This window comes from Nannobrachium achirus, assembly GCF_963921795.1.
Source record: "Nannobrachium achirus genome assembly, chromosome: 22".
NCBI lineage: Eukaryota > Metazoa > Chordata > Actinopteri > Myctophiformes > Myctophidae > Nannobrachium > Nannobrachium achirus.
Window position 1 is genome coordinate 4,904,675 of NC_137829.1, and position 17,351 is coordinate 4,922,025.

Below are 17,351 nucleotides of genomic sequence, written 5' to 3' on the forward strand. Positions count from 1 at the left end.
ACACACACACACTCTTTATCACACACGCACGCACGCACACACACACCCACACACACACACACACACTCTCTCTCTCACACACGCATGCACGCACGCACACACGCACGCACGCACGCACGCACGCACGCACGCACGCACACACACACACACACACACTTTTAAATCCATCTCAAAGTGTTTACTTATGTGGGTGCTGATAATGCCCGTCCATGTCTGTGATGTGTTTTTTTGTGCATGTGTGCTGGGCTTATCACTCCACGTTACCCCAGCAGGTCAATGCCATGAAGACACACACACGCACGCACGCACGCACGCACGCACGCACACACACACACACACACACACACACACACACACACACACACACACACACACACACACACACACACACACACACACACTGGGTTAGTCATCCCACATTCTCCCACATTCATCCCTCCTCCCTCTTGTAGTGGGAGGAGAGAAAATATTGTAGCTGTTTTTTTCTGGAAGAATGAAAGGATTGTAGCTGGTTTTGCTGGAATAACAAGAAGATTGTAGCTTGTCTTCCACCCTCCATTCTATTTATTTCAGTTCTCTTGCAATCGTCTACTTACTTTAATTACTTGGTCAACGAGTCAATTTCATTTCCATTTTCATCACATTCCCAGTAAAATGGCAACTGGCATATTTATAAGACACATGATTGAGGTCTATGAAAAGTACGATTTTCTATCTTCTATATAATTTTCTTACTTTCTGTCCACATTCTCCATCCCTCACCTTCTTCGTCTTCTGCGTGTCCCTCCAGATGATCGCAGCCCAGAAGCAGCTGATAGAGAGTGCAGATGCTGTTCAGGACAGGATTGCACAAGTACAGAAAGAAGGTGAGAGAAGACGGATAGATGGATGCATGGATGCATTGAGATTAGGTTTTATATGGGCACAGTGCACAAAATCCAAACATTTCACTAGATTCAAGTTAACTCACACTGTAGACACATGACATGACTTTGGTCCCAAACAATAACTCAAAAATGACCATCTGCATTGCAATGGATTTGCTCTGTACCTCCATGCTCCTAGGAGGACGGACTCTACTGATATCAGTGACTCTATGGTCTTTCCTCTGGTGCCACTCTTAGACTAAAAGGATCCACTTGCACACAAGAGATCTCAAAGTCCAGTGGGCTGATTATTACCATGAACCTTGAAGAGCACATTCATGAGTGCACAATGCACATTCATGTCCACTTGGTTCCATTTGTACACTCTCAGAGTTAAATTAACATTGATTTTGCTCAGGGTGGGGGCCTCAGACCTGTGAGGTATCCGCTCGGGTTCTCTCGAGGGGGTACCTCACGGGTACAGGTTCTGCTCGGGTTCTCTCTCTCCTCCCCCCACCCCCCCTACCCTTACCTCCCCTTCCCCTCCCCTTCCCCTCCCCCTACACACGCATGCGCATGCAGCGCCTGTGTGTGTGTGTGTGCGTTCGTTCGTTCGTTCGTTGCTTCGTTCGTTCTTGTACATACGCATGCAGGACCTGTGTATGTGTGTGCGTGTGCCCCTTGTTTGTCTTTCCCTTGTCTCTCCCTTGTTTCTCCCTCTCTCCTCTCTCTCTCTCATGGCTCTTTAGCCTTTGTAAAGTGTCTTGAGATAACTTGTTATGATTTGACATAAAATTGAATTGAATTGAATTGAATTGAATTTTACAAAACAAATAAAACAAATTTGAGATAGAAATACCATTACATGGGGGTCTGTAGCGTAATGCATGTCAAACTGGGGGTCCTGGGAATCACTCCTGGAGCCGTAAAAATCTCTTTAAAAAATATATCTTTTCAAATGAAGGTCCGCGGGTTAATAGGTTTCAATTTTGGGGTCCTTGAAATGAAAAGGTTTGTGGGCTCTTGCTAACTGGTTGTGGATTTGTGGTCATAGGCATGGACTTCCATGAGGAGCTGCCTCGCCTTGGGGAGAAGGAGGGCCTGAAAGGACGCAAGCAGTGCAAAGCCCTGGAGAGCTTCACCTGGAACATCACTGTGCTGAAGGTACGCACGCACACACACACACACACACACACACACGCGCACGCACGCACGCACGCACGCACGCACGCACGCACGCACGCACGCACGCACGCACGCACGCACGCACGCACACACACACGCGCGCGCATGTATCAAAAAAGCACCCCGGTTCAGTTAAGACCCGCCCGCGGAAGCTTGTGATTGGCTGAACAGGAGGAGGTAAGGAGCTGCTCCTCTGTGTTCACTCGGACCGATTCGAGGTGCCGAAAGTCGAGGGGACGAACTATTCTGGCCCCCTTGGTTTACAACTTCTAACGGCGCTGAGTCGGCTCATGCAACCTTCGAAACTCTCGACACGGCGACTCGCTCGCTTACGCTTGCTCGGTGGTGTCTCCCGTGGCTCAAGGTCACCTGAGACGGCACGCCTCTGTCATCTTCACTGCAAACAAGCGCTCTTTTACAAGAACCAGACTAAACCGAGGTGCTTTTTTGATTCACGCCACACACACACACACACACGCACACTCACCCACCTGTCGTCCCTCTATCCGCTGCAGGGTCAGTGTGATTTGCTGCGAGGAGCTAAGATGGATTCCCTGGATGCTCTCAGGCAGCTGGCTCTGGCCTGCGAGGCCTGCGGCTTCACCTCCTCCTCCTCCTCGTCCACCACCACCTCCTCCGCAACCGAGCTGCACTACACCTCCCACCCGCCCGGTCGCAGGAGCAGCGCGCACGGAAACGGGCGCATCTGACGCTGACACACACACACACGCGCGCTCACACACATACTTTCTCTCCTGGAACACTTCCAGAGACAGAAGGGAGGAGAGTGAGTGTCGAGGAGGAGACAAGAGAGGAGTTGTGCTCTCGCGTAGTCAGACGATGAGATATTTAGCCTAACCATACATCTGGGGAAATTCAATGTAGTGTCTAAAACGGCAGAGAAAACGCATTCTAACGAACCTGTTTTCAAAACGGTATAGGCTGTTTTGATAAACAAATCCTGATACCAACGCCATATGAAGGACCACCTCAAAAGTCTTTGCATTGGTTCTGTAATGCTTTTTCTTATCTCCGCATTGTTTCCACCCTGTTTTAGACCTTACGTTGAATTTAGATCATGTCACCAGATGTATCCGTTGGGTAGGCAGATATCTCACATTGTCTGGCTATGCAAGACTAGTGTTAGAGTAGCCTTGACTAGAGCTGTGAACCTTTCACACTCTTACTGGGTGTTGACCAGTGAAATGTCCATCCTGCCAACAGGCTTTACTTTGAATGTTCTTTTTCTGTGATGGACAAAAAAAAACTAAAACAATAACCAAACAGAACGAACGACTTTTGAACTTTAAATGTCTCTGCGTCATCTCTTTCGGCAAAATGATGCAGATTCAACATTTTAACTCAGCGTTGTAACCTTGCGAGGAGAAAAACGGGAACCACAGATAACCAGATAAACTTGTGAACAGCCAGCCTGACGAGAAACGGACATTTGTGGTCATGTCGGTGTTCCGCTACCCTTTCATTACGCTGACAGAGGTGTGTATGTGTTTATGAGTGTGTACAGTATAGTGTATGTGTGCATCTGTGCTGGAGATCTCCTCCTGTTTATTGTAAGCACTGCTTATCTCTTTCCACCTGCAGTACTGTCTGTACACATACTGTACATACTGTACATGAGTATGTCATAATTCATGATGCCTGAGGCCACATGGGGGCCCACAGTATTAATGTGAGTGTCAGTATGTGTGCTATTAGGGGTCCGGTATCATATCTTTTCATGGGACCCAAAATTCCGCACCCCACATACAATAAAAAGCAGTGCTCTACTATAGTACCTCTGTATACACACACACACACACACACACACACACACACACACACACACACACACACACACACACACACACACACACACACACACACACACACAGGGGTGGAAAGTAAGCACAAATACTCCACATACATTTTTCTATCTTTTATTTTGAGTACTGTATTTTATATTATTTCCATTTAAATTAGAAAATGAGCCCTTCTTGGCTACATTTTACAATATAATAGTTATTTTGGATTTTACCCACCACAACAGACACAGTAGCTTAATATGAGCTGGATTTGAGCTAGATACTGTATACTGCAATATTAATGAGCTACATTATACTTCTCCTTTTCAAATGAAGTACATTTCTTTAATATTCTTTCTTGCTTTGATGACTGAGTAAAAGTAATACTGTACAGTAGTGCCTTGTCCACCTCTGTACACACACATGCACCACACACACACACACACACACACACACACACACACACACACACACACACACACACACACACACACACACACACACGTGCGCGCCACGCACAAGCACAAGCCCTGCTTATTTTTCTTGCTTTTCTTTTAGCACATTTTGACCCAATTTCAGTATTGTTTCAAATAGCCACTTCAATTAGCAGACACACTGTACGTGTACATGGCCCCTGTTATCTCAGCCACTGATGACCTTTGACCTGGTGCGGACGGGTAACGTGTATCCAGATGAACCGATACTGGAGGAAAGGAGAAGAGAGGTGGTAACCGGAGAGGTTGTTGATGTGTTAGCTGCTGTGGTTAAAGGGGGGGGGGGTGGTCTCGTACTACTACTACACAGTAAAATCCTTTTTATTTACCACCTACGTAAGCCCTAAAGGCTTCATCTATATAGCATATCTACAAGCTCAGTGTTTCGGTGTCATTTCCGAAAAATCTAAATCAAATAAAATCATGTTTATTTATTTATAGCACATTTAAAAAAACAACTTTCGTTGTACCAGACATTTCATCAGCACAACAGTACAGACAATAGACAGCTTGAAAATGATCAATTTAACTCTGAGCACCAATTTGTACACTCTCTGAGTTTGTACGCTCTCAGAGCACCGACCTGTAGCGGTCCATTGGGATACATTTGAAAACTTTCACAGTTAAATGACATCAACACTAAGGATTTTACTGTGCACTGTACTGTACTGTAGAAGCCTTGGGGATCATCACGTGGGGATCATCACGTATATGATCTTTCAGTGTTTTATAATTCTATTCGAATTATAAAGATTTTAACCAGTGTACTATTTCAGATTTAGCAATGATGACAATATTGCTAGGCTACGAAGGACTGCTTTAGAATGTGTACTGACTGAAGAGATAAGCTGGGACAGCATGAAAAAGCTATTACAAGTAACACTTGTTATAGCTTGTAGCTAGACAAAGAACTACAAACTGGTGTCCTGGTGCTACTAACCACATTTTGATGCTTGCGCTTACCTGTCATTGGTGATGTTGGCCTTTGATGCTGTTGTAATTGTGTGCTTCTCAGCGAGGGATGAAAACACAAGCGATGCTAGTTCTCTTAACTCGGCTATCATACCCTTGTATTCTTGTATCTTTTATGCTGCTTTTTAACAACACACAGCAAGAGAGATCCTGAACAACTACTAAACTTACCTCCTTAAATGTGTCTTGTTGTACAGTATGTCATAACAAAAAGAACAAAGGAGAGAGAGAGAAAAGGATTGTGTATTTGAAATGCCCTGATGGATGGAGTGCAGTGGACACAGTTCTCCTGTTGTTGTCCATTGAAATCAACTATTTTAATATATACATACTGTATATACTGTGTACAGTATATCTCCAACTGCAATGGTCAGAGCATTACAGAGCATTTGAAGCACTGGAACAAAGTGGCACATTAATTGTGATAACTAGGTAATTGTAATTGTGACCACAACCTGGAGTGAATTGAATACATGGGCCCAACAGTGATTATATGAATGTATTCTGCTTCGGGGGCTGGGAGGCAGCATGATAACAGATGAAAGGGTACTGCTTAGTCATAATTGGTACCACCAAAGCCTCATTTATACTTTATTGCGCGGTGGTGTTCCACTCCGAACATCTACTGTAGATTATAGTATAAATTAGGCTTTACACACCTGTCTGTCAAGCTGAATCAACTCAAAACACTTGCCTATCAACCTGAGTGCATTGCCACACATGCCATTTTCAGTGAACAAAGCCAAACCGCAACACTGGATGAATGTTAAAATAATGTCAGTGTCGTTTGCTTAGGTGTACTATGTATTGTACTATGTACTATACTGTGTACTACAGTATGTACAGTAATCAGCACTGTACTATGTACTCTGCTATGTACTATTAGTGCATAGGTTCTCAACCCTTTCAGGCCGCGACAACTGGGGACCCCACCCTGACGAGCACCAAGAGTTGAGGCATTACATTTTGTATAACACGCCACGGTTCTATTGTGAAAATAGCAGATCTACATGCTCACAACGTTGTGAGCATGTAGATCGGCTATTTTCACAATTTCTGCCTCTAATATTTGACAATTTGGCCACTGTTTAATTTGTCATTTCAGTCCTTAAATTGTCACTTTAGAAATGTGCAGATACCCTCTATACACTTAAACTTTATTTTAGTCTGTTTACTGTTGAGTGAGAAAACAATGTTGCGCATTATGTTAATCATCTGGGCCCCCCGCCCCCGCCACAGGTTGAGAACCACTGCTATAGCGTACTATGCTATGTCCTCTACTATGTACAACTGTATGTACTGTAGTAAGTACTCTGTACTACTACTATGTACTACTCTATACCTTAATTTGTATTTTGTACTGTACTGTACTGTGTATGTGTGATGTCACATTCCATTGTTGACTTTTATGTGACGCCTGTCGACATTCCTTTGGGTTTGCATTGATTCTGCTTTTTGTTTGTTTTTCCAGCAGTGACTTTGTGTCACACCTCTGTCAAAGCTATTCCTCCTTCGTGTTTTGCTTTCTCCTGCCTCTTCCTCCTCTCCGTCCTCTCGTGTTTCCCTCTGTGGCCCCTGGCAACCTCCTCTCTATTCTCTCTTGTCTCTCTCTAGCTCTCAAATACCTGGAACGCGCCCGAGTCGCGTTAGATTTTAACCACTTTAACCATTATTGTATGCTTTAACCTTAGAAAAATAGCAGATATACAAGCTCACAGCGCGGCACCGAGTGCCGCGCTGCGAACTTGTAGATCTGCTATTTTTTTAAAAACTGGAAAATGTGTGGAAGTCTTTGAATATCTTTGACCCGATCTTTGACCCGACTTCTAAATCCTTCCTCTAAATCATGCTGTTCTCAAACCTTTTCATGTCAAGGACCCCCAAAATTACAGGTATTTAGCCACGGACCTCCATCTCAAAATATGTTGTTCCAGGGACCCCCCAGAAGCAAATATTTGAGTTACAAATAATCGCTTTTTAAATAGATATATTCAAAGACTTGCAAAGAAAAATCATGATTTTTCAAAAATAGCAGATCTACAAGCTCGCAGCGCGGCACTCGGTGCCGCGCTGTGAGCTTGTATATCTGCTATTTTTCAACAGTTAAAGCAGTCAATAATCCTAGGCCTAAATGGGCTAGCAGGGAAAAGAATGGAGGGAGGATTAAAGAATGGGACTGACATGGGGATGGAGTGTGTGTATCGGGGGGGGGGGCACCTGCAGGGCTTCAATAATTGGCTTTCAGAGATAGACATGGTGACAGCACCTGCTGCTTGGGTCTATTAATACCAAGCTAACTCACCGGAGGCCTAAGGTGTGTGTACGTGTGTGCACGCTCATTCAGTCAACACCTGCACACTTGTTCGCCAAAGCATAAATTACGCTTTACTGTGACCTGGTGTGTACCCACACCAGCTCTGATAGGGCACACTCTCACCGCCAAACAATTAGCCATGTTAACCTTGCAAATATAGTATACTGAACTGGCTCACGGACGTATTTGAAACCACATCATATTCTAGCTTGAGGTATCCTCACAAAGAGATCCATTTACATGTGGGAGAGGATCTCTGCATTATTGATGCCCAAGTCCATGTAAAACTAACCACAGTATTGTCTTTCTTTGTTTTCCGGTTTACTTAACCACTGAACTGGGACAAGTGGCCCCGGAGGTTAGAGGGTGTTGGGGTTTTACCGGCGGAGCGGAGGGGTCAGGGTGTCTACCTGTGCGGATAAAGTCTGGGTCGTAGACACGAGTGCAGCTCAAATGTCTATCATTAGTACTGCCTAGTGCCCACATTAGGTTGAAAGTTGACACTCGAAAATAGAAATATGACGCTTTGCAATTGACGCTATTTAGCGAAAACAGGAGGGGGCCTAGTATAGAGTCCTTGGGAATCCGGTCAGGTAATTATAGGGTTTAATTAAAGTCATTCCTGGCACTGGATTGATTCTATTACTGAGTTTGTCTTTTCTGCTCAGCAACAAAAAGGACAAATAAGAAAACAGAACAGAATGTCTGTTTATTATTTCTACACAAAAGACATTTCCGCATGCTTAGATTTGTGACTGTTAGAACAGGTGTTCCCAAACCTTCCCATGCCACCCCCAGTGGCCCCTATACTGTGGCTTTAACACCCCCAGATTTGGTGTAGAGAGCAAAGAGCAGACCAAGTACAGAGCCGACCCTAATCAAATAATATATTGCTAAGTAAGTAGGCCTATAAAGGGTTTAAGAAGTGGTTAAATTCCACACATTCGGTATGATGCCTTTTAGTCCTAGTATCCTCATACTATTGACACATCCTCCTGATTTTTCCTGTACGACCACACAGCTCTTGATTTACATGATGACTTTGCACAATGACATTGTGCAGCATTGCAAAATGCCCCATTTTAAGTCGTTCACTGCAGTGCTTTACTACTGTATGTGGTGATGTGGGCCTGTCCACTACTTGGTTCCCAAGTCCAGGTGTGCCTTGGGAATATGTGACAACCACACATTATTTCATACAGCTATACAAAAGAATATGAATTATTTTGTAATTTACTGTATCTGTAGTATGTGTGCACTAATTTCTCAATACAGCGGCAAATTCTATACATTCTTTTTTATTTTATTTTTTCAACCTGGCATCCCTATTTGGGTCATTACAGGCACAACAAATATATATTATCATTGTTGCTATTATTATTTTCCTTAATTTTCTAAAATAGCAAAAATTGCAGGACTACAAGCAAGCAACAAGTTGTGAGCTTGTATTCCGTTATTTTCACTATGAATACAGGTGTGCAGTGAGATATTGACTTGCCTATCGGTGTGCCTGCGGCATAAAAAAAGATTCACAGATGGGAGTGGCACAGATGCATGCTAATTTTAAACCTTGTGTCTTAACCTTGTAGCCGGGGAGCCACAGGCCCAAAAGCTCAAAGAATAGGGTTTTACCTGTGACGTCATGACATACTTTTTATTTTTGTTTTTTCTATTCATTTGGTCATTAAGGTACACAGAATGAGAGGCCTGCTCTGCCGGAAACTCTGCGAAAAAGAGTTATGGCCATTTGTATATTCACTCCATCGACTTCAATACAGGAAAGAAACACACCAAAAAAATATGCTTTAAGTAGCATGTGAGGGGTCAAACTAGGGGTTCTTGATGATTCTGAATCCATTGCAAGCATTTGTTTTGCATGAAAAACATTCCTTGGGCTAGAAAACGGACCAAAATAACGGTGAAAAGTGATGACTCATCACTTTTCACAGGTTTGAGAGGCTGAAATCTAGCCTAAGGAATGTTTTTCATGCAAAACAAATGCTTGCAATGGATTCAGAATCATGAAGAACCCTTAGTTTGACCCCTCACATGCTACTTTTTTTGGTGTGTTTTTTTTCCAGTATAGTGAAGTCAATGGGAAACTTTTTTTCGCAGTGTTTCCAGCAGAGCAGGCCTCTCATTCTGTGTACCTTATTGACCAAATTAATAGGAAAAACTAAAATTTGGAGTATGTCATGACATCACAGGTCTTCTCTCATTTTGGTACAGTGGCTCCCTGGCTATTGTTGTCTCTTTTGTCTCTGTATCCTTCAACCAGGGAACAAATTGTTCTAAAAACATTCAAATACTTTTTCCTCTGCCATGAATGCTGGCAGGGAGGAGGATGTTTTTCCCAATGTCTCCAAGATCAACAAACACTTGCTCTCGTGTATCTGAAGGTGTTCTACATACTGTTTGAACCCAGCCCTTTACATGGTTACCTTGTTGTGTGACGAAAACTATAACCCCACCCCGAAAATCTGTAACTTTCATGGAGCAGAGTATAAATTAGGCTGTATGTCAGAAGACACAGGCCATTGCTTGTGTCTTCTACACCTCTGAACTTTTTTCAAACTTTGATTGTTCTTACCGTTACTGTATGACTTTGTAAAATAGAAGGGAAAGAAGTATTTATTGAAGTGTTTTAAAGCTATAAAGGATTATTATTATTAATTAGATGGACCTCGCTTTTATTTTGAAAAGCTAGTGTGTTTTCTATCTGACAAATAATTAGACGTAACAAAGCTACAGTATGTATCCCAGACTAAATAAAATGTATCTTTTACTGACCACATCCATTTGTCAACTCCTTTCTGTGCTGCTCTGCCACACTAACAATGACCAATTGCATCAAAAAACTGTACAAAGTTTCTTCACACTTAACGATTTGTGGAATGAAGACTTTTCCACTGATCCTAGGAGGAGCTTTTATTGCCTTTCCATCGACCTTACTGTGTCCGAGGAAGAGCGCATGGAATGGTTAGATACTGTGTTGAAAAAACATTATTTTATTGATATTATAGTCTATTAGTTCCTGAATTATACTGTATTGCATTCCAATTACTCCACATTACACCATTATCTTTCAAATAATCTACTAATAATAATACAGTAGGCCTATCACTAACTTGAATTGAGTTGAATTCAAGCTAAATGCATCAATAAAAAAAAACATGGAACATTGATGGAAGAACAATATCTCAAAGTAAATAGACTGTTCTATTCTATGTGTAAGAGACTCTGCATCATCAGGGATTTGATGTGAGGAACACCTGTCTGTAACCTGTACTTTATTTTTTTATTGTACTTTTATTCCTGAACTGAACTACACTGCATTACTGAATTAAATGATTATTTTTTTAATGACAATACTAATCTTCTGATAAAACTGACAAAGTTCCTGTTACGATTATAAGTAGAATTGTTTATGGATGCCCTGTCACAGCCCTGGCCCCTGACATGTTTCCCTGTCACACGGATGTCAGGCCCTGTCACCGCCCTGTGACCATGATACTGAGTACTGACATGATCTGACCATAATACTGACATGATAGCTATACTGAACATGATACTGAAATGATAGCAACTGACCATGATACCGACCATGATAGCTACTGACCATGATACTGACAAGATAGCTGCTGCTGACAATGATACTGACAGCTACTGATCATGATACTAACATGATAGCTACTGACCAAGATACCGACCATGATGATACTGACATGATAGCTACAGATACTGACATACTGACTGACATGATAGCAAGTCATCTACTGACAACCATGATATGTATAGCTACTGACCATGATACTGACACTAATGCTATTGATGAGTCATCAATGATGACCATCATACTCACATTCACATAATCATGTCAGACGTAAAGCATGATGATAAATATCTCATTAAAATAATGTGGGGTTTCTTGTTATCAATTTAGCCTACTTTTAACGTAATGCTCAACTTGGAAGTCTAAACTACATTTTAAATACTACTTTACGTCACTGGATTAATTCTGCATTTTGATAATGAAATGGGGAGTCGCTCTGAAAAGCTTGGAATGGAACTGTTATTTTCCCCCAGAAAGCCTGGTAACGCGAGGTTTTAAGGCATGGTTCAAGCTAGGGTTCAAAGCGGGCGGATATTCTGCTTCCTGTTCACACACACACACACACACACACACACACACACACACACACACACACACAAACAACCACCCCGTCTCTCTGTCAATAAATGAACACCCTCAAGCAAGCGTTCAATGTGTCGGGTCAACCATGGGGTCAACCAATTAAAATGTTAACTCACTCGATAGATGTTTGGGCACATGTTGCATGGGATGTGGATATGTCGCTAGGCCTACTCTGACCAGAAAAATTGGACATGGTGAGTATAGTTAGCCATACTAGCTAATGTTCTACATGCTAATGATGTGTGCATCAATGTATTCTCTTCAAGATATAGGCTATTGCAACCTGTTAGCCAATTTTTTCCATGACTTTTTGAGATGGAACTGCAGTTGAAATGGGGCGGTAGTTCTCAGGGTCTAGGCCTACTCTAGTTTTTTTTTTTTTTTTGCAGGGGGGTTTACTTTTGCTAGTTTGAAGTCCTGGGGGACCCTGTTTGATAGATGGGTTTATTATGTGGGTAATGTTTGGTGCAATGGAGGCGGCTGAGTCTGAGAAATTTGGGGGAAATGTTGTCATGGCCAGTGGCTTTGTGTGCGCTCAATTTTTTTTAAACACCTTGTCCAGTTTAAAACCATCTTTGTGTCCCCCTAGATTTCTGTAGGCCTAGTAGGCTATTGATGTTGTAAGTTGTATGATGTTGTAGTGTAGGAGGTCAGTCCATAAACCAGTAATATCTATCTCTGCATTTGAGCAGACATTCCCCATGTTCTGTTTCCCAGGTTCTATGTCCCCCAGCTATAGGTCATACTATTAAGTAATAGTAAAAAACGAGAAAAAAACAACCCTGATTATACTGTGCCATTTAAAAACGTCATAATATATTACATGTCTTTAAAAAAAAAGAAGACAAAAATTACATATTAGGGTTTTCCACATCCAAGCTTTTAACACGCATATAACCAGAAATAAAACAATATTTTAAATAACGATGAATGGAACTATAATCTCATTTGCGAATATGGAGTTCCATCAAGTAACCACTAGATGGGGCCAAATATCTAGCTTTCATCTGTAAAGTCAGCAATAGTGATATAGGGCTAAGGCATGGCCTGGCTTACAAGGAAAACAATATCACAATGTTGAATGAAACTTAGCAGTTATACATGTGCTGTAACATATCATGTGTTAGAATACATTGTCCTTTATATTGCCAAGATTTCTTAAAAATTCGACCAGGCTGAATTCCTTGTTGGTGAATTGGTTTATATGAGATACTTAAATGGTTTCCAGTGGAAATAAGCTTAGTCTTTTCATGGATCTCCTTTTAGTAGACCTTGTACCAGTGAACTGTACCGTCATGAAACTGTACCTTTTCCTATGCAAACTTCTAATAAAGTCTTCAATCAATCAATCAATCAATCAATGGTGATCTACAGCATTGACACAACATCATGCAGATGTTATATTTCTAGTTGGACACGGCACATTTTAGTTCAAGGGTGCCGTACACAAAATATACTGCAGTCTTATACTCAATTGTTATTTGTAGAACACGGACTCGCTTATGGCTGAAATGTAGGACAAATCACTATGTAACTCCCCCCCCCCCCCCCCCCCTCCCCCATCACCCCTTCTCCCGGGAGGTGTTGGGGAGCAGATGGGAGGTGATGGGACTGTGTGGTAGCAGAGGCGGTGACACGACAGGCTGTCAAGCGCTAATGCAGGCTAACATCTGGAGGTTGTTGGTCACATCACTCTGTGGGCCTTTAGCCGTGGGCCACAAGCAACCCTGGGGGGGGAGGTTGGGTACACCCTGGACCAAGCTATATGCCTCAGAGATAAGCAGGGATCGGGAGATGGGGGGTGGGGGGCGTTCAGTGTCTAGGCCTACTAGAGCCAGGCTTGATAAATCGGTTTGGCTGGTAGGCTTATTATTTTACTTTTACACAACTTCAGTATCGGTAATTATGCAGCCGATGTGTCCCGATTTTCCAACCTGGTATCACTATTTTGGACATGTCATAATAGGTTTTAAAAAATAGCAGATCTACATGTTTTTATAATTGATCACAAAGGTAAAAAAAAAACAGTTCTACCCACTTTTTTTGTGTGATTAGAATTGATATTGCACTCTTTGACTAAATATTGGTCAAAACATTAGTAGTCCATCAGACATAGCCTGGAAACCTAGGCTAGGTGGGCTAGTACTCCCTAGCCCTCCCGATCCCAAACTTGGGATCGGAGATCGGACCCAAATATCGGGCATCGGTCTGGTTCTGGTGTGTACTCCTTTGAATGTGACAGGAACCATCCAACTCCACTTGTTCCATGAACAGTCTGGTTCGTCAGTGACATTTTCTGTGAGGAAACTGTCCCATGTAGCTCATTGCCGCATGTTTTAATAGGCTCCAAAGAAAAACTACTAAGTGAATATGTTTACTGTGAAAATTACTATGGGCCCACCGATGCCGCCCTCTAAACTGTAATCAACCATCCATCCGAGGGTATTTATCATAGCAGACAGCCGTGATAAACTATAAAAACAAATTACCCATAAGTTGGAGCTCAGCGGGATCTTGTGGGTGCAGTTAAAACGGCCTGCGTCTCAGAGGCGGCAGCAGCCAGGAACAACACTGAGCTATTAGAGCCTCCTGGTTTGATTTTAGCCTCCTAGGAGCAAGTGCCTCCTCTTCTGCTTTAATTACAGCCCTGGCCCAGAGGCAATTTCACTGTGATTGAGATGGAAAAAAGACCACCTCTTAAATGTCTCTAAATTGCATCTTATTTGTCCATCTTTTAACTAACAACAAAGGCCAGACTGACAATGGCGCTGCTTGTTTCTGGCTCTTCGTGTAGAGTGCCACTGACCAATTATACCTCAGACATTATCTGAGCTGTATTAAAGATGGCACCCAGGAGGTGCTACTGAAGCCGTGAGAGAAAAGTTTAGCTGTGAAAAGTTTGACACCTTGGCCTCCTTCTGTAGTCCATCTGATCATGTAGGTCATGTGTGACCTGCACTTTAGATTATTGTCTCCGCCAGGCTGACAGGCATGGCCGAGACTATGTTTTGCAACCTGTCCGTCTGTCTGTCCGTCCGTTCGTTCGTGTGTTACTATCCGTGTGTCCTTCCGTCTGTGGACAGCTAATCTCCGGCACCGCTGGCACGATGGCAGCGAAACTGTGCGCTCACACGCCCCCTGGATGCCAGAGCAATTTTTCACATGGCCAGAAGTGGCACTGTTGTGCAGCCTAGACTCACACACACACACACACACACACACACACACACACAGGGTATAGCTGCTCAAATGCACCGCTTCACTTCGAACTGATGGTTAGATTTCTTTATATTACTCCCACAAATGTTGTCCAAACAACACGTAAATCGGTACACATTTTCTCTATAGTCAAGTGAACAAGCCGGATCCATCCGATTTTTCATATTCAATCTTGATTGCCAATTTATGAATATTACTCGCCGACAATAACCTACCTGACCTGGCAGAGACCTGTGCTCTGAGGAACACTTTTTCTAGTTCTTTGTTTTTCTTTTTTTTTTCTTGCTTGAAGTTGCGTGAGGAGAATATATAAAATGATAAAATGTAACCTTACATTAAACCCATTTCAGTCCATCCAAAGTGATTGTATGTCTTTTTGAACTCTAGACCAGTAATCTACTCTGATCCTTACAGTACGTGGAATGAAATCACAAACCGGAGGGGTCGCTCACTCACAGGCGGAGAACAAGATTCCATCAAGACAGCTCATCTGACTATCAAATCAGGTTCTATTGTGTACGTGGAAAAGAAGTTGGGAAGCCAATGCACCAAGGTAATTATACTCTCATGGATGAGTTTTGTACTTTTCTGACCCTTTCCATTTCCTTGTGAGCCTGCCCCCCTGTTGAGATACCTGTGCAATCAGACACCACACTGAGACACATTGTATTATAATCACTCCTATTCACTGTGCAGGCTACTGTAGTTTAACTCTCCTTCTCACAATTATCCTCTAAATTATCCCTATTTCTTCTGTTATTTGCTTGCTCTCTCACTCAGGGAATCAGTTTGTGAAACAGTCGCTTGCTTTCACTGACTGCAGCTCTGCATCTCCCCTGGAGCCAGACCGATATATAATTTTAGCCGCTCTTTTGGCGACATTGGTTCTGGCAATTATGCGGCCGATGTCTTTTTACACTTTCAACCTGGTGAATTCTTTCCTTACAGTACACGGTAAACATAGTGTAAGAAATGTGTATATAATACATTTTTTGTAGGGCTTTATATGTACTTGCTTGCTTACAAGTTAAATGTTCTGAAATTTTTTTTTTTTTTTAATTGATTCGAAAATATACCACATTTAAAACAAAATATCGGTCAAAAATAATCGGTTGTCTAGGTCTAGGACTCTCCAAAATCGGGTTGACATCGGACTCCAAAAATCTCTAGCTCCCCATTCCCCATTTTTCGTAACTCAATAATTCAGTCCGAATGTCTCACTGACTGACTGACTGACTGAAAGCGAGTGAAGTGAAAATAGCTTGGCAAAAGGCTGAAACGTCGCATTACTGTATTACCTCCCTACAACCCCCAGCCCTCTAACACCCACCCCCCTCTCCCCATTTACCGGTTGCCTCTATCTCTCCTTCCACCCTAAAGGGGTAGCTTGCTCAGTGTTAATGGCTTGTGCTGCTTTAATTGGCTGCTAAACGCTGTAAGCAGGGTTCCCACTGCGTGCTTAATGAACAGGTACACTTGCATGATTACAGCAATCTCAGCCCCCACCGACCGCTACAGAGCCCTGGCACACACACACACACGCACACACACACGCACACACACTCCCTACTCCCATACATACAGTAGACAGACAAAGGTGATTTGAGAGGCTCCTGTGCTCGGCAGGAAGCATGGGTAAATTAGAGAGGAGGAACAGAGGGATAGGCGAGAGACAAGACAAAGGAAAATGAAGGATGCTCGTTCACTGTGATGGACGAGTCAGAGAAATGATTGGTGGTTTATGATGAAAGCGGGGGGGGGGGGGGAGAAGGCACCATTTTCATAATGTCATATTGTGTTAGAACGGCACATGTGTTTCTTCTTATTGTACTTGACATCTATAAGATATCTATCCGTCCACCTTCTCCACTTGTCACTCGTCAAGTTATTCTGTCCTGTTCTCGGGAGTCGCTGTTTGAGATGTGCTACCGCGCTTGATTTGGCGCCCGGTCCCTCTGCGCCCCACGTTCACCCTCTCTGTTTCCTCTCCTCCCCTCTGTTATCTCTCCCTCCATCTGTTAGGTCTTGTCTGTCCTGAGGCCCTTCTTCTCGTTCTGCTGATGGTGATGTGAGGTGGCAGCCACCTCTCTCTGGCTCTCTTTAGACTTGGTGACACACCAACACACCAACCCACTCCTACACGAATGCATGAAGCAGAGAGAGTGCAGCCGGGCTAGAAACAGAGGGTGGGTCTCATTACAGAGCCCTGTATGATGGGTGGCAAAACTCTTATTGCAGTTGATGCGTATGTTCAGACAGTTGATGCGTATGTTCAGATACCCAGCGTTGACCAGGTTATTGCTT

The 17,351-nt window shown here is 43.0% G+C and overlaps 1 protein-coding gene across 1 annotated transcript in view; it reads left to right on the forward strand.

Annotated features, from left to right (window-relative positions):
* The window catches only part of plcl1 (phospholipase C like 1), a gene marked incomplete at its 5' end in the record, with an annotated part of 96,301 nt that extends 93,466 nt beyond the window's left edge, over positions 1 to 2,835 (forward strand). The window contains 3 exons of the mRNA XM_080752998.1: positions 791 to 866; positions 1,921 to 2,030; positions 2,567 to 2,835. Of these exons, the coding sequence (XP_080609124.1) occupies positions 791 to 866; positions 1,921 to 2,030; positions 2,567 to 2,761 (381 nt within the window). The 3' untranslated portion in view covers positions 2,762 to 2,835. The remainder of the gene's footprint in view (positions 1 to 790; positions 867 to 1,920; positions 2,031 to 2,566) is intronic.
* Between the last annotated feature and the right edge of the window lie 14,516 nt (positions 2,836 to 17,351).